At 46.6% G+C, this 24,294-nt stretch overlaps 1 protein-coding gene across 1 annotated transcript; it reads right to left on the minus strand.

Annotated features, from left to right (window-relative positions):
- On the minus strand, positions 1-24,290 carry LOC144888668 (uncharacterized). The gene is made up of 2 exons (XM_078767391.1): positions 23,717-24,290; positions 1-2,486 (listed from the first exon to the last, which is right to left on the minus strand). Exons 1-2 carry the CDS (start codon positions 24,116-24,118, stop codon positions 2,319-2,321), a joined length of 570 nt encoding a protein of 189 aa, XP_078623517.1. The 5' UTR covers positions 24,119-24,290; the 3' UTR covers positions 1-2,318.
- Positions 24,291-24,294: the final 4 nt, after the last annotated feature.

The raw sequence follows: 24,294 nt of genomic DNA on the forward strand, positions 1-24,294 counted from the left end.
TTACACCTTATATTTTATTTCAAAAGACAAACGGTGACATCACCATTGAAATCGTTGGTCACAAAAACAAAGACGGTCACTTACAACCCAGTTATGGCATTTAAAGTTTGAAATCCTATAATTTATTTTAAGACAATTGAGAAATGACATCATACAAGACCCTTCCGGTTATCCAATTTTTTGGAGCTTTACTTAAAAAAAAAAATTTCAGCCCATGTGGTGCTTTGGTGGAAGAACTGGTGCGTTTGTAGACCATGTGACGATCCCATCATTAAGCTACCTCATCATTTCATGAATCTTGATACTGGTACAAAAAAAAACAAAAAAGCCTTGTGTCGTTTTACCGTTTACTTCAATCTTTGGCCTCATGCATCACCACTTGGCCTGTTGAGGTTCATTTACTTTACTTACTGATCATTTACTGGATAACTCGGAATATTAAAACAGAAGCGTAATAAATCTATACACGTCGTTGTGCCAGCAAATGTGGTATAATCGATGGTCTGTGCCAATTTTTAGCCACAAGTCCGTGGCGAGAGTTGCACAATTCTCAGACAAACGGTGAAAGGCCACAAGCCGTACAAGGCAGCTCTGGTGCAGTCCTAGTCCTTGTTTACAAGTGCTATTGATTGACTGAGCAGATGGAGCTGGAGGGTGTAACTTACACTGCTGGAATTCCCTCCTGTGCACTGAATGGTGGTTGTAAAACAAAATTAGTAACATGTTCAAACTTCACGCCCTTAGCAGAAATATTTTGGATACGGGGCGTTGTGGGGACTGCTCGGGGTTAGCATTCACCTTTCAGGCCTCTATTTGCATGAATGAAGTTGGTGTATTTTCAGTCTCAGTTTCGAGAGAATTTGGTAAACCCATAACCTCTGGGATGCCAGCTCGGTCTCCGCCAAACACGGCTACCATTACTCGATGTGTCGAAATTCTAAGCCGACGGTAAAAAAAACCCCAACTCAGTTGAATTTCACAAAGTCAACATGCAGTTCTAGTTTTGCTCTGTATGTGCGAAGCAAGTTCAGTCTTTAAAAGAATTTGAAGCAGTGTTTGTATTCAGCCTTTCAGCACCAAGTAATCTTAACCTCACTCCACGTTTGATGGCCCAGCTGGTGGGATATCTGACCCACAACAAGATCCCAATCCACTCCCACAGAGGCCTCAAAAGGAAAAGGAGTGCAAGAGATCCATCGTCGTCTTTCTACCATTACTCGGTGTCGAAATTCTAAGCCGACGGTAAAAAAAACCCCCCCAAATCAGTTGAATTTCACAAAGTCAACATGCAGTTCTAGTTTTGCTCTGTATGTGCGAAGCAAGTTCAGTCTTTAAAAGAATTTGAAGCAGTGTTTGTATTCAGCCTTTCAGCACCAAGTAATCTTAACCTCACTCCACGTTTGATGGCCCAGCTGGTGGGATATCTGACCCACAACAAGATCCCAATCCACTCCCACAGAAGCCTCAAAAGGAAAAGGAGTGCAAGAGATCCATCGTCGTCTTTCTACCATTACTCGGTGTCGAAATTCTAAGCCGACGGTAAAAAAAACCCCCCAAATCAGTTGAATTTCACAAAGTCAACATGCAGTTCTAGTTTTGCTCTGTATGTGCGAAGCAAGTTCAGTCTTTAAAAGAATTTGAAGCAGTGTTTGCATTCAGCCTTTCAGCACCAAGTTATCTTAACCTCACTCCACGTTTGATGGCCCAGCTGGTGGGATATCTGACCCACAACAAGATCCCAATCCACTACCACAGAGGCCTCAAAAGGAAAAGGAGTGCAAGAGATCCATCGTCGTCTTTCGTATGTAGCGCATGGCTGTAGGTTAGCATCAGTTCTCACAGGGGCATGGCATTGCTGGTGAAGCGGTGCCCCCGATAGATATGAGCAGCATTTTATTGAGGGTGCTTGTGATAGCTCGTGTACTCTTCAAGAAGGCCACTGTGGGATATTTAACGTCCATTAACTAATACTAGCAGACCGGACGCCCAGTTTAACATCCATCTTTGGGCCGGCACACACATTGATGAAACCTTATGGTTAAACTGAGATTTTTGAAATCAAGCGACGTAGGTCAGAGGTGAATGTGCATACCTCTAGGCCATCCTGCTATCCCTGCAAGACATCCAGACTGATGGTTATAACCGAGCTGTATTAATAGACTAGCGAGTAGATTTGTCTCTGGTTACGATGAAGCCCTTCCTAGCTGAAAAAAGCGCTCACCTGAAGCGTACGAACCACCTGGTTATTTTGTTAGCAGTGCAAAAGCTGCTGTGGTTACAGTGAAGTCTGGCCAGCAAAGTGTTGGTGAAACCACCCTTCAGCTGGATCCTCGACTCTGTGAGCATCGGGTCCATATTGCATTCAACTCCGCATCAACAAGCAAAGCCAAGAGGTGGCCGGTCGGCCCATCCAGCTGAGCCTTTGCGGCATGTACTGTTGCTCTTATATCGTCGAAGCATTTCTCATTCGCTTCTTCATTCTCAATCTGCAAAATACAAAAAAAAAAAAAAAAAAAAACTTGGCAGAGTTACTCAATCTCTTGCTCACTTTGACATCTACGATTTATACAGTATATATATATATATATACATATATATATATATATATATATAACAGACTTCCCTTTTGGGACCACAAGGCTGCACCATGATACACTATGAGGTCAAAACTATACACAGTTCTACCAAGAGGACTTTTCCCCAACTTCAATTTCAGTTTCAAACTCGGAACCAAGTTCCTTTCACTTTGCAACGGTTGTTTTTCTTTTCAAAATCTATCTATAATTCCAGTAATCTCTGTACGTTTGTACGTTTGTACGTTTGTCTGTCTGTGACCGCTGTTTCTCGACAACCACGGGTCCGATATACTTTTAACTTGCCAGGTATATTGCTGGGGACCCGAGGATGTGCCTTTTCAAGGTTTCATATTAATCGGACAATTACTTACCGAGCTATGTCCAAAAAACGATTCAACCAATCAGAGAGCAGCGAACGATCGCGTGTGCCGAACGTGGCGGGCACACTCTGCCTCGGATGGCACATTTGAGAGCGTATTCATTTATTTCACGTTTGCAAACTATGTTGGCGTTAAACTATGTTTTACAACTAATAAAAACGAATTTGCGATTCATTCGCTTTCCTGCGCGTTTGTGCACGCGATGGCGATTTCTTTACCAAACTCCGGAAGCCGTTCGCTTTGGACCAAACCATTGCATGTAAATAGAGGGGGGGGGATTGTCACCACTCGCAAGCCGTTCGCTTTGGACCAAACCATTTCATGTAAATAGAGGGGGGGGATATAATTTTAGATATAGATATAGTACGGGCAATGCCCTAGTATTTTAAATGGACCAAAAAACATTTACCCATCTATCCTTGGCAAATGCAATTTGATGGCAAAATTCTACAGATCGAAGTCTGAACAGAAAATGACTGGAAGTTGCCCCATGTAAATAAAGAAGGGTCAAATGAGGAGCTCAGGAGTTCAGACGTGCCAAGGAAGGACTTCGCACGACGGAGGATGCCCAGACAGCGACTCGCTTTGGAGGCGAGCTTGGAAATGTGGTTTTCCCCGGACATATCATGGCAGATATTGAGACCCAAAAGATTGAGTGACAGAACTTCTTCAAGAGGATTGTTCAGAAAGTAGATAGGAGGGTTATCCAGACGGTCTTTTCGGAGAGACATGGTGAGAGTGTGAGATTTGTCAGGATTGAAAGACATGTTCCACTTGTTTGACCAGTTTGTGATGTTATCCAGGTCTGCAGAGAGTGAGGAGGCTGCAGACTGCCTATCTGAGGGATGAGATATGGAGCGGCAGAGAGTGGAGGCATCAGCAAAGAGATAGAGAGAGCATTTTCCAGAGAGTCGGAGATATCATTAATGAAGACCAGGGCCCATAACACTGCCTTGAGGAACTACAGCCTGGACAGGAAGAGGAGATTAGAGAATTCCATTCAGGGTCACACGTTCGTTGAGTGCGACCAGAGAGGAAGTCGGTAAGCCATGTGTGGAGGTTTCAAAGGATACCATAGGAGGAGAGTTTGGTGAGTAGGGCGGGGTGCCAGACCGTATCGAATGCACAAGATATGTCAAGGGAGACAGCTCTGATTTCCTGTTTGGCGTTGAGGACCTCCATCCATTGATGAGACAATTTAATAAACATTGCATGTGTCATATAGCCATGGGGCAAGGATGGTTAATTTAACATTTTCCAAATTATTTATTTACTATCAAGGGTACCCAGCATTGCCTGGTGCTGTTCTAATCCTATTGGCATTTTGAAGAAAGAATTTTTTTTTTCAGCGCCCCCCCATGCAGTGGGAGACCGGGTTTTGTAATCACATGTGTGTATGTGTGTCCAGGCCATCCCTTTGTTTTACCATTTGAGCTATTGGCATCAAATTTTCAACAAAGCTTTATTCTGAGAATTTGGAGAGGAAGTAACTTTTTCAAAAGGTCAAAGGTCAGCATCACCTAAAATCATAAATTTTTATCCAATTGACCTGAAAATTAAAATTTTCATTTGAGTTTTGTCATCAAATTTTCACCAAAGCTTTATTATGAGAATATGGAGAAGGCAAATTAATAATGTTGTCAAAAGGTGAAAGGCCAGCATCACATAAAATCATCAATTTTCATCCAATTGGCCTGAAATTTTAAGAATTTGCATATTGGGTCACTGAATTGGTTCACCATTCAAAAGCAAGAAGCTGGTTGTTGTTTTTTTTAGATCAAAGGTCAAGGTTGCATAAAATTGTCAATCTTCATCGATCGACTTGAAATTTGAGCAGGGTTTGCATATTGGTTTGCTGAAGCCTGTTGCATTTGAGCTCAAAATGTCAAGGTCGCCTAAAATCGTCAAAGTTTTGTACACCGCTCCCTCCCTATTCCATCTCCAGGCGCTACATGACGTCATTGCCGGGCACCGAAGGGGGCCCGGCGATGATGTGCGCTGAAAGGGAGTTATCAGTTTTCACTCTGTTTGTTTGTTTGTCCGGGCGATATCTCAGCCATCCTTTGAGCTACAAAGCTGAAATTTTAGTCACAATAGTGAACAAGTGCTTTGGCACTTGATTAATCAACTGATTTATTAATTGCTTAATTATTATCGATTTATTAAGTACTTAATTATTTTCTTTCTCATCTGAGCAATAACTCAGGCACCTTTTTAAGCTAGGAAGCTGATATTTGGACACGACAAAGACCAAGTGATTTGGCTATAAAGGGTATTTTTTTATTTGATTAATCAAGTAATCGATTATTTAATTTTGACAATCAATTAATTAATTTTCAAAAACTTGCAGATTCGGATGAAACGGTGGTGGTTTCGGTATGCTATGAGCTAATTTATTAATAAATTAATTATTTTACGTTTATTATTTATTTTAATTAATCAATAAATTATTGTACACCGCTCCCTCTCAATTCCATCTCAATGTGCTGTAAGGTGGCATCACTGGGTGCTGAAGGCGCCCTGGCAATGTCGCTTGCTGGAGGATATGTTCTTTATTTATTTGGCATGGGGGTGGTGTACTTTGAACGGTTGAGCGCAAACCTCTGCCAGGCTGAACAGTTTGTTTTGTATCCCACTGATAGGCCGGATCTGGATTCGGACCTGAATCAAAATCTAATCGTCTTGTTCGTATCATCGACCGAACTCGTCCACCAAGTTTAGTCATAACTCATCCACAACTTTTTTAAATATCATGTTATATATCGCTTTTCGCCCGATCTCTCAATGGCAAAGAATCACTTAAAAATTAAATAATTCTCGTATCCGAATCCATATTCAGATCTTCACCAAAATTGAACCATTTCGTCCTTGTCACATACACTACCTCTCTGTCAAATTACGTCTGAATCCGTCCAACACTTTTTGAGATATCTTGTTCACAGACAAACAGACAGACAGACGGTTGAAAACATAATCTCCATGCACCTTTGGTGACGGAGGTTAAATAATAATTAAATAATAATAATTAAATAATAATATATATATATATATATATATATATATATATATATATATACATATATATATACATGAAGAGTTTCATCGCAATAAACGCCATATCCGACATTTTGGAGTTGGCACCACCCTTATGTTATATTGTCAGTGCATAGCCGGACGCTGTCATCAGTCTAGTTTTTAGCAACACGCGATATTTCCTTCAGTTTAAGCTCTTTGAATATCCGCTTTCTTTTCATACCACGATATGGGCCCTTCCCCTTTTTACACAAAACGCGATATATCCGCTCAGCCAATCAGCGCCAATCCAAATCAGAGGGAACAGTTTCCTTCCGGCAGATCGTGTCTTTGGTCGTATTGAGCAAACGATTCGAAAACACGACACAATCATGCTTCCTGAGGAGTATTATTCCATTATGAAGAAGCATGGGAACCTTCATGTCTATGGAGAAGACTGGCATGCGTTTGATTTTAAGTCTGAGACGCGTGCTTTTTTGAGGTCACAGAGGTCATTCAAACTGAGCGATGCCCGCATGCCTTCCCTTACCAGTGAGCAGGTTGGGTTTAAGTCGACTTATGCCGCAGAGTACTGTTATCACAGCGTCCTAAAACGAGGCAAAAAATGGGGGAACTTCAAACCAGAATCTCTTGCGCTGGTTTCCTATCTGCAAAGCCGCAAAAAAGAAGGATGTTGAAAACCTGTTGAGAGAAATGGGGGCTGAAGACGATATAATGCAGTTCTATGACTATTTTCCCGGTGTGTACCCCGGTTTAGAATAGGTACACGATCCCTGCGTGTCGTAAGAGGCGACTAAAAGGGTTGGCGTCAGGAAGGGCATCTGGCCATAAAAACATTGCCTCAAAAAGAGAACCATGGCAATTGCAACTACATATGGGCAGGGTACAGCCCGAAGTACCCCGTGGGGGACCCCACTCCCTCGTCAAAACTCAAGGTGGGGAACCCGATCGAAGCAAGGGTGGAAATCACTCCATTTATGACGACGAAACGTCTGATGCCCGAAGTGGAGATCGGTTTCTGAGGTTTGGGACATGGAATGTACGGACAATGACAGGGACATCAGGAGAAGTGGTGGAAGTATTGGTCAGAAGAAGAGTGGACATATGTTGTGTGCAGGAGACAGATGGAAGGGAAGTGGTGTGAGAATGGTGAAGGGTAGGCAGGGACACAAATACAAGTTTGTGTGGCAAGGGTGCCCAGAGGGCGTGCATGGGATTTGGTGTCCTGTTTTCTGAGGAGTTTGTAGACAGTGTGGTGAGTGTCACTAGAGTGAGTGATAGGTTGATGATGGTGAAAATGATGATTGGAAAGCTCTTGGTGAACATCATCTCGGGATATGCTCCGCAGGTTGGTCGGAGCGATTTTTTTTTGTATACTGAATCGAGGCTCGTGAAAGAGCTAACATTTACTTCACAAACAAATCAACCAGACAAACAAAATATATAAAAAGAGGGAGCGGAAAACAAGATGGGGAGAGAAGGGAAAGCACACAAACACAACATTTGAGAGCAGGGAGATGTGTGGAAGGGAGAGGGCTTGGGGGGAGGAGGCGTGGGAAGGGGGGTGGGGGGAGTGAGAAGTATAAAACACAAGGACACCAAGGACTTCCAGGACAGAAGTTGGTATTTCAAAAAAGTGGAATTGGGGTGAAATTAGTGGGGGTAGAAAAGATCAAGGTTTTGGATGGGGGAAGATAAGAGATGGTGGTGAATAGCTGTTTTAAAGACCTGGAGGGTAGAGTGGGATTGAAGAGAGTGAGGGAGTTTGTTCCAGAGGCGGGAGAAAAGAGGAATGAAGGAGTGAAGGTGAGCAGAGAGTCTTGATTTTGGCAGTTTGACCATAAGAGGGTTGCAGGCAGATCTTGTGCGACCTGTAGGAATATTTGCGGGACAGAGCCCAGAGAGAGCTGGGGGGGGCAAGGCCAGAGAGGAGTCGGTAGAAGACGGAAAGACCACCAACCTGCCTGCGGTGAGTGAGTGAGAGGCCCTTGGAGTTAGCTTCATCGCGGGAGATTCCAATGATTCTGAATGCTTTGGTTTCAACAGCGTGAAGACGAGCTAGGTGTGAGGCAGGAGCACCAGCCCAGAGGGGAGAGCAGTATTCCATTGAGCTGCGGATGAAAGCCTTGTATGTGGTGAGGAGCTCAGGTGTGCCAAGGAAGGACTTCGCACGATGGAGGATGCCCAGTCAGCGACTGGCTTTGGAGGCCAGATTTGAAATGTGGTTTTCCCAGGAAAGATCATGGCAGATAGTGAGACCCAAAAGCTTGAGCGACAGAAGTTCTTGGAGAGGATTATTCAGAAAGTGGATGGGAGGGTTGTCCAGTCGGTCTTTTCGGAGAGACATCGTAAGAGTGTGAGATTTGTCAGGATTGAAAGACATGTTCCACTTGTTTGCCCAGTCTGTGATTTTGTCCAGGTCTGCAGAGAGTGAGGAGGCTGCAGACTGCCGATCTGAGGGATGAAGAATGGAGCGACAGTGAGTAGAGTCATCAGCAAAGTGATACAGAGGATTTTCAAGAGAGTCAGAGAGATCATTGATGAAGACCAGAAAATGCACAAGGCCCAGAACACTGCCTTGTGGAACTCCAGCCTGAACAGGAAGAGGAGATGAGAGAAACCCATTCAGGGCCACACGTTGACTACGACTAGAGAGGAAGTCCGCCAGCCATGCGTGGAGATTTCCATGGATACCAAAAGAGGAGAGTTTGGTGAGCAGAGCGGGGTGCCAGACCGTATCGAAGGCACGTGATATGTCAAGGGAGACTGCTCTAATTTCCTGTTTGGCATTGAGGACCTCCATCCATTGTTGAGAAAGCAGAAGCAGCATGTCCAGAGTAGAGTGTCCAGGTCTGAAACCAAATTGATGATCAGAGATCAAGCCATTGGAGAAGAGGAAAGATTTCTAATCTGAAGCAATGATGGATTCCATGACTTTGCTGATAATTGGGAGAAGGCTGATTGGTCTGTAGTTGCTGGGATCTGTTTTTGCACCTTTTTTGTGCAAAGCGGTGATGTTGGCAGATTTTCAAGCAGATGGGAGATGACCTTGAGCAAAAGAGAGGGTGAAGAGAACAGAGAGAGGGAGTGAAAGAGCGGAAGAACAGGATTTTAGGACCCGTGGGCTGATGCTGTCAGGTCCAGTTGCAGAATCCGAGTCGAGGATTGACAGAAACTTTTCCACCTTGTCAGGAGGAAAGGACACAGAGTCCAGGAGCAGCTGGGTACGACTGGGTACGGTGGGTACAGAGAGGGATGGGTTTGGGACACAAGATTTAGAGGCAAACACAGAGTTGAGGCATTCAGCTTTTTCACGTGCGGAGTCAGCCGTGTGGCCATTTTAGGTGAGGGAGGGGATGGAGGGGGAACAAACACCAGAAACAGATTTGACCAGACGCCACCAGGATTTGGAAGAGGGAGACAGATAAGAGAGTTCGGTCCTGAGAATGGAGAGATATTGTTTCCTGGCTCTCCTGAGGGTGGACACACACTTGTTTCGGGCTTTGTGAAAGGAAATGAGATTTCCTTCCGTTGGATTTGCTTTCCAGGAGACGAAAGCAAGTTGTTTCTGGGCAATAGCCTCACCACAAGATTCCGTGTACCATGGACGGGAGGAAGGGTATGACAACAGAAGACGAGATGGGATAAATCTGTGCATGAGAGAGAGCAGTTTGCTTTGGAAGAATTCCCAGGAAGAATTTATGTCAGAGGCAGTAGAGATGGGAGAGACCAGTCCAGATGATTGATGGCTGCTTGAAGACCGTGCCAGTTGGCCTGAGTGAAATTCCAGACTCGTCGACGCTGAGGAGGCTCTCTGAGAATGGTCAGAGAGATGTCCACTTTAACAAGCACATGATCAGAAGAGCCGATTGGAGCAGAAGAAGAGGAGCAGACATTTTCAGGGAAGTTAGTCATAACCAAGTCCAGAAGAGAAGATGCTCCGTTGACAGAAATCCGGGTCGGGAAATTGACAGATTGTGTCAGTCCCAGTGAGTCACAGAAGTCCTTTGCTGAAGAGCCATGGCTGGTGAGAGAGGTACCCACACCCAGCCAACTGGCATGGTGACAGTTGAAATCACCACATATGAGGAAGAGAGAGAGTTGGGATGGGTAGATAGAAGTTGGTCCATATTCTCAGACAGCGAGATGTAGATGGAGTCATCACTGTTTGGTGGACGGTACAACACACATATGAACAAAAGGTGGGAGCGAAGGGGAAGCTGTAGCCAAAGGTATTCCTGGGGGTGAGGTGGAGAGAGGGCAGTGCAGGGCGAGTGAGGAAGAGAGTTTTTTTTTATAAAGATAGCAACCCCACCTCCAGGACGAGGCTCAGGTCTATCATACCAGAGGAGGGAGTAACCTGGGAGAGATACCAAGGAATCAGAGACATCATGAAGGAGGAAAGTTTCTGTTAAGCAGATCACGTCTGGTTTGTCAGAAGCAACCTGCATGGAGAGATCAGACAAGTTTGAGCGAAGGCCCCGGATGTTTGAGGTCCATACTGTTAAGGAAGAGGAAGGGGGAGCATCGGATACAGAACAGGGGGGGGGGGGGAGCAGTAGGGTAAGATGTGAAAGAGGAGGAAGAGGTAGGGAGAGCTGTTGAAGGTGTGTCGGAGATTACAGAATAGCTTGGAGAAAGGGAAGAATGGGGCGGACAAAAGGTTTGATGGTGATTGGGAGAGGCGCAGTGAGGTGTTATTTGACGAGGGGGAAGAGCGAGGCAGAAGGTTGAGGGAGATGAAGGTGAAAGTTGGAAGGGGGAAGAAGCGGGGAGGACGCTTTGAGGAGGAGGGGTGAGAGGGGAGTCTAGGAGGGGAGGAGCGAGGGAGAGTCTCGGAGGGGAGGGGTGTGGGGGGAGATTTGAAAGGAATGGGTGATTGGGAAGATTTGGAGGGGAGGGGCAAGGGGGAAGATTTGAAAGAGATGGGTGATGGGGATGATTTGGAGGGGAGGGGCAAGGGGGTAGATTTAGAGGGGAGGGGTGATGGGAAATGGGATTTTGGGGTGATGGGATTTTCAAAAGTGTACGATTAATGGGAAACGAACATTTATTGCAAAATGAGTTTCTTGAGACATTCGAGTCAAAAATACGTTTGAGGACGCTGGAGGGAGGATGGAGTGCTGGAGAGTTTAGGTGAATGAAAGATGCACGATAAGAGATGGAATTTTTTTTGGAATGAATAGATTTGGTGAGCAAGTCGAAAGCATCCTTTTATAGAAGAAGAAGAAAAAGGTGTTATAGAATATGACAGAGTACAGGTCTTCAGGGGACAGATGAGACATTTTTTAACGTCATCACGTGATCACAAACAACGTGGTCGAAGAACAAACGAATAAATAAGAACGAATAAACGAATAAGAACAGAAGGAAATGTTTTTTTTTTTTGTTTTTTTTTTAGATTTTAAAACAAGGAAGTATGGGATGAAAAGACCGTGAAAAACAGAGACCGGAAAGTAATTGCAGCGCGATCGGAGAACCGCTGATACAAAAACAAAGCCTCAAGCCAAGGTCGGACACGGGAGCCGAGTACTACACTTAGGCCTCAGAATACGCGATACGAAAGACCGACGATTCTGTACACAGGTATGAAAAACCAACACCAAGAATACTATTAAAGACACCCCAATAGGTACATACACCGAGAGAAAGATACAGTTTCGACAAAAACACAATTGTGAAAAGTTACTTCACTTCGAAAGCGAGCGCGCATGGACAGCTTTGAAGAGACGAGACCTCCAATCTTGCGCATGCGCAGGCGATGAAGAGAAGGACAAGTTCTGGTGTGCAATAGCGAAGCTGATGGAAAATGTGAAAGATGAGGAAGTTGTTGTGGTAGGAGGAGACCTAAATGGACATGTGGGAAGGAGTATGGACGGTTTTGAGGGAGTTCATGGGGGTTACGGATATGGTGTGAGAAATGGAGAAGGTGAAAGGATTTTGGAGTTTGCTGATGGAGCTGATTTGTTGATTTGTAATACTCAGTTCCAGAAAGAGGATAATAAGCTTGTTACATACACGTCAGGTGGGTCGACGACAACCGTTGACTACCTGATGGTGCGTAGGCGAGATAGGGGGGCACCTCCGGGACACAAAGATGATCCCGGGGGAGGAGGCTGTTTCACAGCACCACTTGGTTGTCTGCGACATAAGGGTGAAAGGTGCGAGGAGAGTTCGGCAGGTGAAGTACGAACCGAGAATGAAGGTGTGGAGGTTGAAAGAGGTGAAAATAAGGGAGGCATTAAAAGAGAGGCTGAGTAGGGTAGAGCTTGAAAGTGTTTGGTTGAGAATGAAAGATAGTCTGTTGGGATCCGTTGGTGAGGTATGTCGATGGACAAAAGGACCACCGAGGCACTCGGAAACATGGTGGTGGGATGATGAAGTTGGAAAGAGGATTGACGAGAAGAGGAAGAAGTTCAAGGAGTGGCAGAAGGCGAAGGGTACGGGGGCAGAAAAAGCAGGGCATGAAAGTTATAAGGCAGCCAAGAAAGCTGCAAAGAAAGAGGTAGCAAAGGCGCAGGAGGAATGTAGGAAAATGTTTGGAGAACGCTTGGATTCAGAAGAGGGTCAGAGAGCGGTATTCAGGATTGCAAAGCAGATAGCGAAAGAGAGGTGTGATGTGATGGGGGTGAGTTGCTTGAAGGATGAAGTGGGACAAATCGTTGTGGATCCAGATGGAATTAAAGGAAGATGGAAGAGATATATGGAAATGCTGTTGAATGCAGAGAATGAATTGGATGGCAACATAGGGAGTAACCCGGGTTTAGGACCAGCAGAAAAGATAACTGAGAAGGAAGTTGAGGAAGCGATAAAAGCAATGAAGAGTAGAAAAGCGGGAGGGCCGACGGGAGTTGTGGGAGATATGTTGAAGGCAGCAGGAAGTTGGGGTGCGAAGAGAATGACAGAGCTCTGTAATCTGGTGGTGAAAGAAGGCCGCATTCCAGTGGATTGGGAACTGAGTACCCTTGTCCCTCTATACAAGGTGAAAGGTGACCCTTTGGACTGTGGCTCGTATCAAGTGACAAGGTTATTGGAGCATGGAATGAAGGTATTGGAAAGGGTGTTGGAGAGGAGGATAAGGAAGAAAGTGAAGATTGACGAAATGCAGTTTGGATTTATGCCAGGAAGAGGAACGACAGACGCGCTTTTTATTGTAAGGCAGTTGCAGGAGAAGTACATGGAGAAGAGGCAGAAATTGTTTCTTGGGTTTGTTGATCTGGAGAAAGCATTCGATAGGGTTCCACGTGAAGTAGTGACATGGGCATTGAGGAAGTTAGGAGTGGAGGAATGGTTGATCAGAGTAGTGATGGCAATGCACAAAAGAGCGCGCACAGCTGTAAGGACGAAGGACGGGAACAGTGGTGAGTTTGAGGTGAAGGTGGGAGTGCATCAGGGGTCGGTACTAAGTCCACTACTATTTGTAGCTGTGATGGAAGTGCTGGCTCAGAACGTAAAGGAGGGTTTACCGTGGGAGTTGTTGTATGCAGATGATCTGGTGTTGATTGCGGAAAGTATGGATGGACTGAAAAGATGAACAAGTGGAAGGAATGTCTGGAGACAAAAGGTCTGAAGGTGAATATCGGAAAGACGAAGGTGATGGCAAGTGGAAAAGCATGTGGTGAGGTGGAAAGAACTGGGAAGTGGCCGTGTACTGTGTGCAGGAAGGGTGTCGGAGTGAACTCCATTCAATGTACAATGTGTGTAGTGAAATTATACCAAGGTGAACCCAGGGGTGCTCGCTACGGAAGGGGCCGTCTATAAGACCCGGGACAACCGGGGCGTGCGGACACTTCGGCGGGACTCACTGTGACATTATCCAGTAGTTTGAATGGTATGTACGCCCCCAAATGCTGCGCTGACGATGCGCTGCGCTAACCATTGTTATATTGAAACTTCCATTGCTGTTCTTGAAATGCTCTGATTTAATGCCTATTGCTGCATGTATTGTTACAGGATGTATTGCCGATCTAAATGATATTAAAGCCTACCCAGAGGTCAAGTCGTGTCTGAGCTTGATTTTCACGACATTTAATATCATTTAGTTCGCCGAATGGCTGACCACAAGATGATCGTGGTTCCGATTCTCGGAGCCGACCCTCAAGCTGAAGGATCTGCATCGGAGTTTGCTCATTGGCTCAACACGCTGCAGAATTACTTCGCTGCTCACGAGACAGAGCCAACCGCTGCGATAAAGCTGTCCGTGTTACAGTCCAAGGTCCATCACACTGTTTTCAAGACCATTTCTCGATTTGGGACGTATGCTACGGCCCTAGCCGAGCTGAAGCGCCTCTACGTAAAGAAACGGAGCGCCGTGCACGGCCGGCATCAACTCTCTCAGCGACGACAACAACCGTCTGAATCGATCGATCGCTTCGCGCAGGAGCTGCGCTATTTATTGGCAGACTGCGTGCAGGACGTCCGGACCCACGAGCAAGTGCAGGACGATTTGCTCCGAGATTCATTCATATCCGGAATTAGTTCTGGAGTCTTGCGGCTCCGTCTCTTGGAGGTCGCGGAGCTGACCTTTACAGAAGCACTACGGCTGGCACGCGTATACACAGATGCTCGAGAACAATTGACCGCATATGATCACCCACGAGTCGTGGCGGGGACCTCGCAACTCGCGCGACCCGAGAGGGCTACCGCCGAGGATACGGAGGAGGACCCGACCCCCACGACGGCCGAGTCTCTGGGTGCTCCGGAAGCGGACTCTGCATCCGGCCTCACTGCGGCCGCCGCTGCCAGGCCACGGCCTGCCCGGTATGCAAAATGTTATTTTTGTGGAAATCGGCAGCATCCGCGCTCTGAATGCCCGGCCCGAGAGGCGACATGTCACCTCTGCTCCACCAAAGGCCATTTTGCAAAAGTCTGCAGAAAGGCCGCTCGGGGCACGCATTCCCGAGCGACCTTGAATGGGCTCATCGCGGAGCCAACGGATCGAGCGCCGGACGGGGAGCCTTGCACAGCTTTGATGAGCCGCTCTCCTCCTCGCGGGCCTCTGGCTTCTCGCCCGACCTTGGTGAGATACGTCGGGCCGCCGAAACAAATGGCGCGAACGCGACCGGTCACAGAGCATCCAACCTTGACTGGCTTTCAAACGCCTACTTCAAACAAGCGGCATGCACCCGCTTTGGCATATGACTCTGCAGATGGCAGGACTCTTTCTCACGTGGCTCGAGCGCCATCTGACGGCAGCTTTTATGGATTACATGCACCCGCTGTGGCATATGACTCTGCAGATGGCAGAGATCTTTCTCCCGTGGCTCGAGCGCCATCTGGCGGCTGCTCTCACGACCACCCCACACCCACTCTGGCAAATGAAACTACCGATGAGCCAACTGACTTCAATGCTCCTGCTGAGGCCCGAAGGATTGCAGCCGGCGTGGGATCCACCCGCGAGGCGCGATCTTCTCGCCCGGCCGGAACTATACCTACCGGGTCTGCCGGCCTAGCACAGGCCTTCATTCCGCTCACGGTCGCGGGCGTTTTTGCGCAAGCTTTGATTGATACGGGATCCACGGATAGTTTTATTGATCAGCGACTCGTGCATCAACATGGGTGGCCGGTTCTCGGGACAACCCGCCGGATCTTCATGGCATCTCAGGGACTTTGGTTGAGCACAAAAGGGGCGTGTCGATTGAAACTTGTGATAAATGGATGCACGTTCCCGGACGTGTATCTCATGGTATTACCGGCCTTATGCGCTGACGTTCTGTTAGGACTTGATTTCCTTAAGCGGCATGGACGTTTGGAAATAGACTTCGGAGGGCCGGACACGCTCGCTGTGTGTGCCCTTGCTCAAATGGACATGGAGCCACTCTCACTGTTCCCCAACCTGACCACTGATTGTACCCCTGTAGCCATCAAATCGCGGCGCTACTCTCGCGCGGACGCGCAATTCATTGCGGAAGAAACGGCCCTGCTCTTGAAGGACGGTATCATAGAACACAGTAGGTCACCGTGGCGGGCCCAAGTCTTAGTGGTGCGGAGTGAGGCCCACCGCAGGCGAATGGTAATCGACTATTCACAAACGATTAATCGTTTTACACAGCTGGATGCCTACCCATTACCGGGGATGGACGCCCTGGTACGCCAGGTGGCCCTGTATTCCGTTTATAGCACTCTCGATCTACGTAGTGCGTATCATCAAGTCCCCATCTCTAGGGCTGATCGCGTCTTTACAGCCTTTGAATCGGGTCAGCGGTTGTACCAGTTCACTAGACTTCCCTTTGGGGGTAACGAACGGCGTCGCTTGTTTTCAGAGAGCTATGGATGACCTCGTTGCGAAGGAGAATTTGACCGATGTCTTTGTCTATCTGGACAATCTTACGGTTTGTGGGTATGACCAGGCGCATCACGACGCTAATCTAAAACGCTTCCTCGAGGTCGCGCGGAAATATCGCTTAACCATGAATGCGGCGAAGTGTCAATACTCTCTACGCACGGTAGACCTTTTGGGGTACACCGTGACCCATGGTTCCGTCTCTCCGGATAAGGAGCGTCTGCGCCCTTTGCTCGATATGGCTCCGCCTAGCGATCGGGCTTCGCTGAAACGCGCTCTAGGGCTGTTCGCCCACTACTCAAAGTGGGTGCAAAATTTCTCCACTAAGCTCCGCCCCCTCGTGGCCTGCGACACTTTCCCCATGGGCCCGGCCGCCCTGGCGGCCTTCGAGGGCCTTAAAGTCGACATTGCTGGCGCCGCTGTCGCAACGATTGACGAGAGTGCCTCTTTCGTTTTGGAGAGTGATGCCTCGGATCATGCGATAGCGGCGACTCTCTCCCAAGGAGGCCGCCCTGTGGCTTTCTTCTCGCGGACTCTCACCTCCGCCGAGCGGAGGCATTCGTCTGTCGAAAAGGAAGCGTACGCGATCGTCGAATCAATTCGGCGATGGCGTTCGTATCTGCTTGGGCGGAGTTTCCAAATCATCACGGACCAACAGAGTGTTGCGTTTATGTACGACACCTTACATGCTCAGCGCATTAAGAATGAGAAAATCACCCGCTGGCGTATCGAACTCGCCGACTTCTGCTACACCATCAAATACCGCCCGGGGAAGGATAACCTGGTCGCTGACGCCTTATCGAGGCCGGCCACTTGCGCGGGGGTCGTATCTTTGGAGGGGCTGCGCACTTTGCACAGCACTATGTGTCATCCCGGGGTAACGCGCTTCGCGCATTTTGTGCGCGCGGGCAATCTGCCGTACTCGATGGAGGACATCCGCCGCATCTGCCGTGATTGCGCGATCTGTGCGGAACTCAAACCGCGTTTTTATAGCCCCCCTCTGGGGACACTCGTTAGGGCTACTAGACCGTGGGAGCGCTTGGCGATGGACTTCAAAGGGCCACTGCCAATGTCGAGCAACTCTCGCTATCTGCTCACTATCGTCGATGAGTATTCCCGATTCCCCTTTGCTTACACGTGCGGGGATATGTCGGCTGCCACGGTTATTCGGTGCCTGCAGAATTTGTTTTCTATGTTCGGGTATCCGGCCTACGTGCATACCGATCGGGGTGCGGTGTTCCTGTCCCAGGAAGTGAGGGGCTACTTGCTCCAACATAATGTCGCTTCGAGCTACACCACCCCGTACCGGCCCCAAGCAAATGGACAGATCGAACGCTTTAATGGGATTATATGGCGGGCCGTCATGCTAAGCCTTCGGACCCTCGGCCGAGGCCTCGATAAATGGGCGTGGTCGCTGCCTGCCGCTCTAAACTCGATCCGGGCTCTCCTATGTACTGCCACCAACCAGACTCCTCACGAACGACTGTTCCACCACCCTAGAAGCTCCGGCAGTATCCAGTCTTTACCCAGCTGGCTCGCTGAACCGGGGCCCGCCTATCTCAAACGAGCGGTTCGCACTAGCAAGTACGACCCCCTTGTTGACAAGGTGCAGGTCCTCCAGGCTAATCCCGAGCATGCCCGCGTGTTAACGGCGGATGGCCGCGAGTCTACTGTCTCCGTACGCCATCTCGCCCCTTGTGGGGGCGACGACAGGGATAACGACGAACCCGTCTACGAGTCTATGGACTCTATCGAAGCTTCCCCTATGGAACTACCACTGTTACTCCCGTCGTCCCCCGCCCCCGTGCCCGAAGGCGCAGGGGCGCCCCCTCCGACTCCAACCTCCGGCGGCTATTCCGACGCGGGGGACTCCGGGCTAGGGGACGCCGTGCCCGGTAGTTTCCGAACACGAACTGGCAGGGAGGTTCGCCGCCCCGACCGCTACGGGTGGACCGACTGACGTGGATTGACGTAACCCTTTGGTTTATTGCTGATGCTTGCTTGCAAACTGCCGAGCGGTAGTATAGTTTTAACGACGGGGAGAATGTAGTGAAATTATACCAAGGTGAACCCAGGGGTGCTCGCTACGGAAGGGGCCGTCTATAAGACCCGGGACAACCGGGGCGTGCGGACACTTCGGCGGGACTCACTGTGACATTATCCAGTAGTTTGAATGGTATGTACGCCCCCAAATGCTGCGCTGACGATGCGCTGCGCTAACCATTGTTATATTGAAACTTCCATTGCTGTTCTTGAAATGCTCTGATTTAATGCCTATTGCTGCATGTATTGTTACAGGATGTATTGCCGATCTAAATGATATTAAAGCCTACCCAGAGGTCAAGTCGTGTCTGAGCTTGATTTTCACGACAATGTGCACTGAGTGGGTTCATCAAAAATGTAGTGGTCTGAGAGGGTCATTAACCAGTGTGGCAGCTACATTCAAATGTAAGGTGTGCACAGAGGGTGCTGCAGATGGAGGAAATGTTGAGTTGGATCTTGGAGACGGTGTGAAGCTGGAAGGTGTGAAAACATTTTGCTACCTCAGAGATGTGCTGAATGGAGAAGGTGGATCAGACTCGGCAACGGTTGCAAGAGTGAGATGTGCATGGAAGAAGTTTCGGGAACTGAGTGGCGTGCTGATGAGGGGAGTGTCGTTGAAGCTGAAGGGAAAGGTGTATGCTGCATGTGTGAGAAGTGTTATGATTTATGGGTGCGAACCATGGGTAATGAACGTAGAGCAGCAACGAAGGCTGGAAAGGGTGGAAATGCGAATGGTTCGGTGGATGTGCGGAGTATCGTTGAGAGAGAGGAAGACAAATGATGAATTGCGAAAGATGATGGGAATAGAGCCTGTGATTGATGCTGTGAAGAGAAACAGGTTGAGATGGTTTGGTCATGTGTTGAGGAAGGATGAAAGTGGGTCATTCCATGTCAAATCATCAAAGAATCTGCCGTCATCTCTCAGAATTTTGTAAAACTTTGGGAACCAATTGGGACCCATGAAAAACAGCTAGAACTCAAATATTTTTGCTAACAGCCTCTTAATTAGTGAGATACAGGTTAACGAACTTTGGACTAATTAGCGCGATGTCGCGAATTCAAATGGCCATATCTCTAAAAGTATAACACCTAGAGAGCTGGTTTTGGTGTAATTTTAAAGGTATTTTCATGCCCTATAAATTTGTCTGGGCAACATTTTCCTACCTCCAATCACAAAAAAGTTATCACAAAATATAAACTTCAATCGTGAATCCAAAATAAATGTATCCTTCAAATTTCCTCAAATTCATCCCAGATGTACCTTATGATGTCAAGAAGCTTCCACATAAGTTTTGTGATGGGCACTCCAATAGTTTCTGAGATATGAGCAATAATGTACATGTACGTATGGCATATAGGTTCGAAAATCAGCATTTGTAATGTATTATACAATCATTCTAACCTAGCCATGACAGGGAACACAGGGAACAACCATCAATTGCTTTGAAGTATCATATACTTTCATTTTCAACTGGGCCTGAGGGGAATTCTCATCTGGGGAATTCCAACTGGGATTTCCCATGTGGGTAAGTCGAGGTGATGCAACTTTCACAGTCTAAGATCCCCAGGGAAAGTCCAAGTTGGCTTAGTGTAATGCTTAGGCCTGCCACCAACAGAAATTGGCAGTTCACTTCTGAAGGAGCTGCAGAAAAATGACGACTGCCAAGGAAAAGTTCATCTTGAAGCAGAAATCCTGCTGCAATCCCTTTGGAGCTCATGAAAAACCAAAGTCGTCTGGCTTGAGAGCTGTTAGCCAAAAAGCCATAGCCGCTCATCCAAGCCTCAAACTGCAAAGTGCACAGAAAATCTGTACCCAGTGTCGTAAGAAACTGGCAAAAAGACAACCAGGTGTGGTAGAGACTCAGAGTGAAATACCATTACCAGTGACCAGCAGCGCTATTAGCAGTAGTGAGGACAATGATGGTGGAGGTGAATCACCAATACCAGGCAGTTCAGGGGAGTTTGAATTTCATTCTCCTGAAATGGAACTGAATACACTGAATGAGTCTTTGGGATTGATTGGAGAATCACCTATTCCAAAAAAGAGACTTGCTGCAGATAAATATGTGAAATCCAAAACCAAGAAAATCGGTAACACTGGTTAGTGAACCTAAGTCAGGTTAGTGAACACTGTGTACTTGAACTCACTTATCGATTGTATAATACATTACAAATGCTGATTTTCGAACCTATATGCCATACGTACATGTACATTATTGGTCATATCTCAGAAACTATTGGAGTGCCCATCACAAAATTTATGTGGAAGCTTCTTGACATCATAAGGTACCTCTGGGATGAATTTGAGGAAATTTGAAGGATACATTTTTGGGGGATTCACAATTGAAGTTTATATTTTGTGATAACTTTTTTGTGGTTGGAGGTAGGAAAATGTTGCCCAGACAAATTCATAGGGCATGAAAATACCTTTAAAATGACACCAAAACCAGCTCTCTAGGTGTTATACTTTTAGAGATATGGCCATTTGAATTCGCGACGTCGCGCTAATTAGTCCAAAGTTCGTTAGTCTGTATCTCACTAATTAAGAGGCTGTTAGCAAAAATATTTGAGTTCTTGCCGTTTTTCATGGGTCCCAATTGGTTCCCAAAGTTTTACAAAAATCTGAGAGATGACGGCAGATTCTTTGATGATTTGACATGGAATGGCTGAAGTGACTGGTTGAGAAGAGTGATGGAAATGAATGTAGAAGGAAGTAGAGGACGGGGAAGACCGAGAAAGACTTGACTAAAGATGGTGGAAGAAGAAATGCGGGCAAGGGGGTTAACAAGGGGAGATGCAGAAAATAGGGCAAAATGGAGAAGATTGTCATGGGGACCGCAAAGCTAACGCCCGCTCTAGGAGGGAAAATGGCCTTAAAATGCATGTTGTTGTTTGTTGTTTATGACAATGCAGTTGTCATTGGTGCTCCTGCCTCACACCTAGCTCGGCTTCACACTGTTGAAACCAAAGTTTTCAGAATCATTGGAATCTCCCGTGATGAAGCTATCTCTGAGAGCCTTTCATTCACTCACCGCAGACAGGTAGGTGGTCTTTCTGTCTTCTACCGACTCCTCTCCGGCCTTGCTCCCCCAGCTCTCTCTTTGCTTTGTCACGCAAATATTCCTACAGGTCGAACAAGATCTGCCAGCAACCCTCTGATGGTTCAACTGCCGAAATTTCGGCTCTCTGCTCACCTTCACTCTTTCATTCCACTTTTCTCCCGCCTCTGGAACAAACTCCCACACTCCCTTCAACCCCACTCCTCCCTCCAGGTCTTTAAAACAGCTGTTCGCCACCATCTCTTATCTTTCCCCATCCAAAACCTTGATCTTTTCTACCCCCACTAATTCACCCCAGATCCACCTTGTTTGAAATTCCAACTTCTTTCCTGGAAGTCCTGGCAGTGTCCATATGTTTTATACCTCTCCCACTCCCCCTTCCCATGCCTCCCCGTCCCCCCAAGCCCTTTCCCTCCCACAGATCTCTCGATGTCCCTGCTCTCAGATGTTGTGTTTGTGTTCCTCCCCCTCTTGCCCCATCTTGTCTACCGCACCCCATGTTATATGTTTTATGTGTCGGTTTGTCTTTCTGTGTGATTAATGTTAGCTCTTTCACGAGCCTCGATCTTGTATACAAAAAAAAAAAAAATGCACTCTCAGATATCAATAATAATGACGCTCAGGAAAGTGATATGGATTGATGAGTCAGCGCAGGAATGTGCCTTTTGCTGCCACAACCATAAACAATGGCCTCTTTGTCGCTTTTGATACTGTGCTGTTTTACTCTGTATGCGCATTGTACAATCCTGTATTCTTTCATACAATATCAGGGCATAAACACTGTCGTCTGGAGATTACCTACAAGGTGCGAAAAGATCTGGCCAAATTTCAAAGGCCTTTATTCTTTATTATTTGAATGTTATTTAGGAAGTTTAAACAATCTGGTATTATTTTTCATACAACATCAGGGCATAAACAGTGTGGAGATGTCCAGAGATGATCTACAAAATTCGGGCTAAGTTTCAAAGGCTTTTGCTTTTCATCTAAGTCCGAGTTTTAATCAATACTTACCTGCAAACCAGAATTCTTGCTTTTTATCTAAGTCCGAGTTTTAATCAATACTTACCTGTAAACCAGAATTCTTGCTTTTTATCTAAGTCCGAGTTTTAATCAATACTTACCTGCAAACCAGAATTCTTGCTTTTCATCTAAGTCCGAGTTTTAATCAATACTTACCTGCAAACCAGAATTCTTGCTTTTTATCTAAGTCCGAGTTTTAATCAATACTTACCTGCAAACCAGAATTCTTGCTTTTTATCTAAGTCCGAGTTTTAATCAATACTTACCTGCAAACCAGAATTCTTGCTTTTTATCTAAGTCCGAGTTTTAATCAATACTTACCTGCAAACCAGAATTCTTGCTTTTTATCTAAGTCCGAGTTTTAATCAATACTTACCTGCAAACCAGAATTCTTGCTTTTTATCTAAGTCCGAGTTTTAATCAATACTTACCTGTAAACCAGAATTCTTGCTTTTTATCTAAGTCCGAGTTTTAATCAATACTTACCTGTAAACCAGAATTCTTGCTTTTTATCTAAGTCCGAGTTTTAATCAATACTTACCTGCAAACCAGAATTCTTGCTTTTCATCTAAGTCCGAGTTTTAATCAATACTTACCTGCAAACCAGAATTCTTGCTTTTTATCTAAGTCCGAGTTTTAATCAATACTTACCTGCAAACCAGAATTCTTGCTTTTTATCTAAGTCCGAGTTTTAATCAATACTTACCTGCAAACCAGAATTCTTGCTTTTTATCTAAGTCCGAGTTTTAATCAATACTTACCTGCAAACCAGAATTCTTGCTTTTTATCTAAGTCCGAGTTTTAATCAATACTTACCTGCAAACCAGAATTCTTGCTTTTCATCTCAGCCCCAACTTTTTGCTTCCGAGTTTCATCTAAGTTCCGAGTTTAATACAATACTCACATTGAAAAGAACTAATTTTGTAATCTTTCAATGATGTACCCACGTATAGCACATTACCCAAACATAACCGGTGGATATATCGCTTTTTGTCAAAAATCCGTCTAATGACACTTTTTGTTCAAGAGAGTGAAAAACCATGATTTTGTGTCTACACATTTTATAATATGATTACATTCAATAAAACATTTTGAGGTTTTAATTTTGGTATTTTCCTCTCCGTCTATTCTTTATAAAAAACGTAAGTTTTCTCAAAAGAACATCCTGTGCATTTATCGCGTTTTGCGATGAATCTCTACATATATATATATATATATATATATATATATATATATATATATATATATATATATAATATAATATAATATACACCTCCTCGTGATAAATGTGCCACCCTCACTTCTCACTACTCCCATCCTCACCTCTTCCTGCGCTTTCTCCATCGCAGCAAACACCGTCCCCATTGCCTCCATTTCCCGCAAGAATCGCGACTCAACTCCGACTCTTCGAGCCATCATCGTTACGGGTTGTGGGAACCGTAACGGAAACAGCCAAGATCTGGACCCAGGGCAGGTACGTGATGTTCTCCAGGATAATCGGAGAGCCCGCGGGGCAGCACACCGAGGTGGAGCATTGTTGCTCCGCCAGACGGCCGAGACCGATCTGCGTCGCAAGAACGCGGGCACCCCGGGGAAGAGCGCGAAGACCCCCGAGGCGCCGAGGTCCGGACACGTTTTCACGGAGCGTTGCGTGCGCAGGAGGCCATACCTGTACTGGCACCGGATGAGGGCAGCGGCGGCGGCGGGAGACGGCACGGAAGCCATGACCCGGTGGTGGCGCTAATGAGGATCCAAACACACCTCCGGCCCCGTCCCTGGAGATTTTATTCTGGGGGCGGGAACGGCAAACTCCCGCATTTGCCTCCCTCCCCGTCTCCGTCGATTCACAGGGTTGCGGGGTAGCATCATTGGCTGTGTTACTGATGCAGTGCCCCCTGCAG

The sequence above is a fragment of the Myxine glutinosa genome, chromosome 13 (genome assembly GCF_964187855.1).
Source record: "Myxine glutinosa chromosome 13, kmMyxGlut1.1, whole genome shotgun sequence".
NCBI lineage: Eukaryota > Metazoa > Chordata > Myxini > Myxiniformes > Myxinidae > Myxine > Myxine glutinosa.

Coding starts and splice junctions, on each gene's coding strand:
- LOC144888668 (XM_078767391.1), bottom strand. CDS start 24,118: ATGGCTTCCGTGCCGTCTCCCGCCGCCGCCGCTGCCCTCATCCGGTGC. Junction 2,487..23,716: donor TGGAGAAAGCGCAGGAAGAG/GTGAGGATGGGA, acceptor TGTATTTTGCAG/ATTGAGAATGAAGAAGCGAA.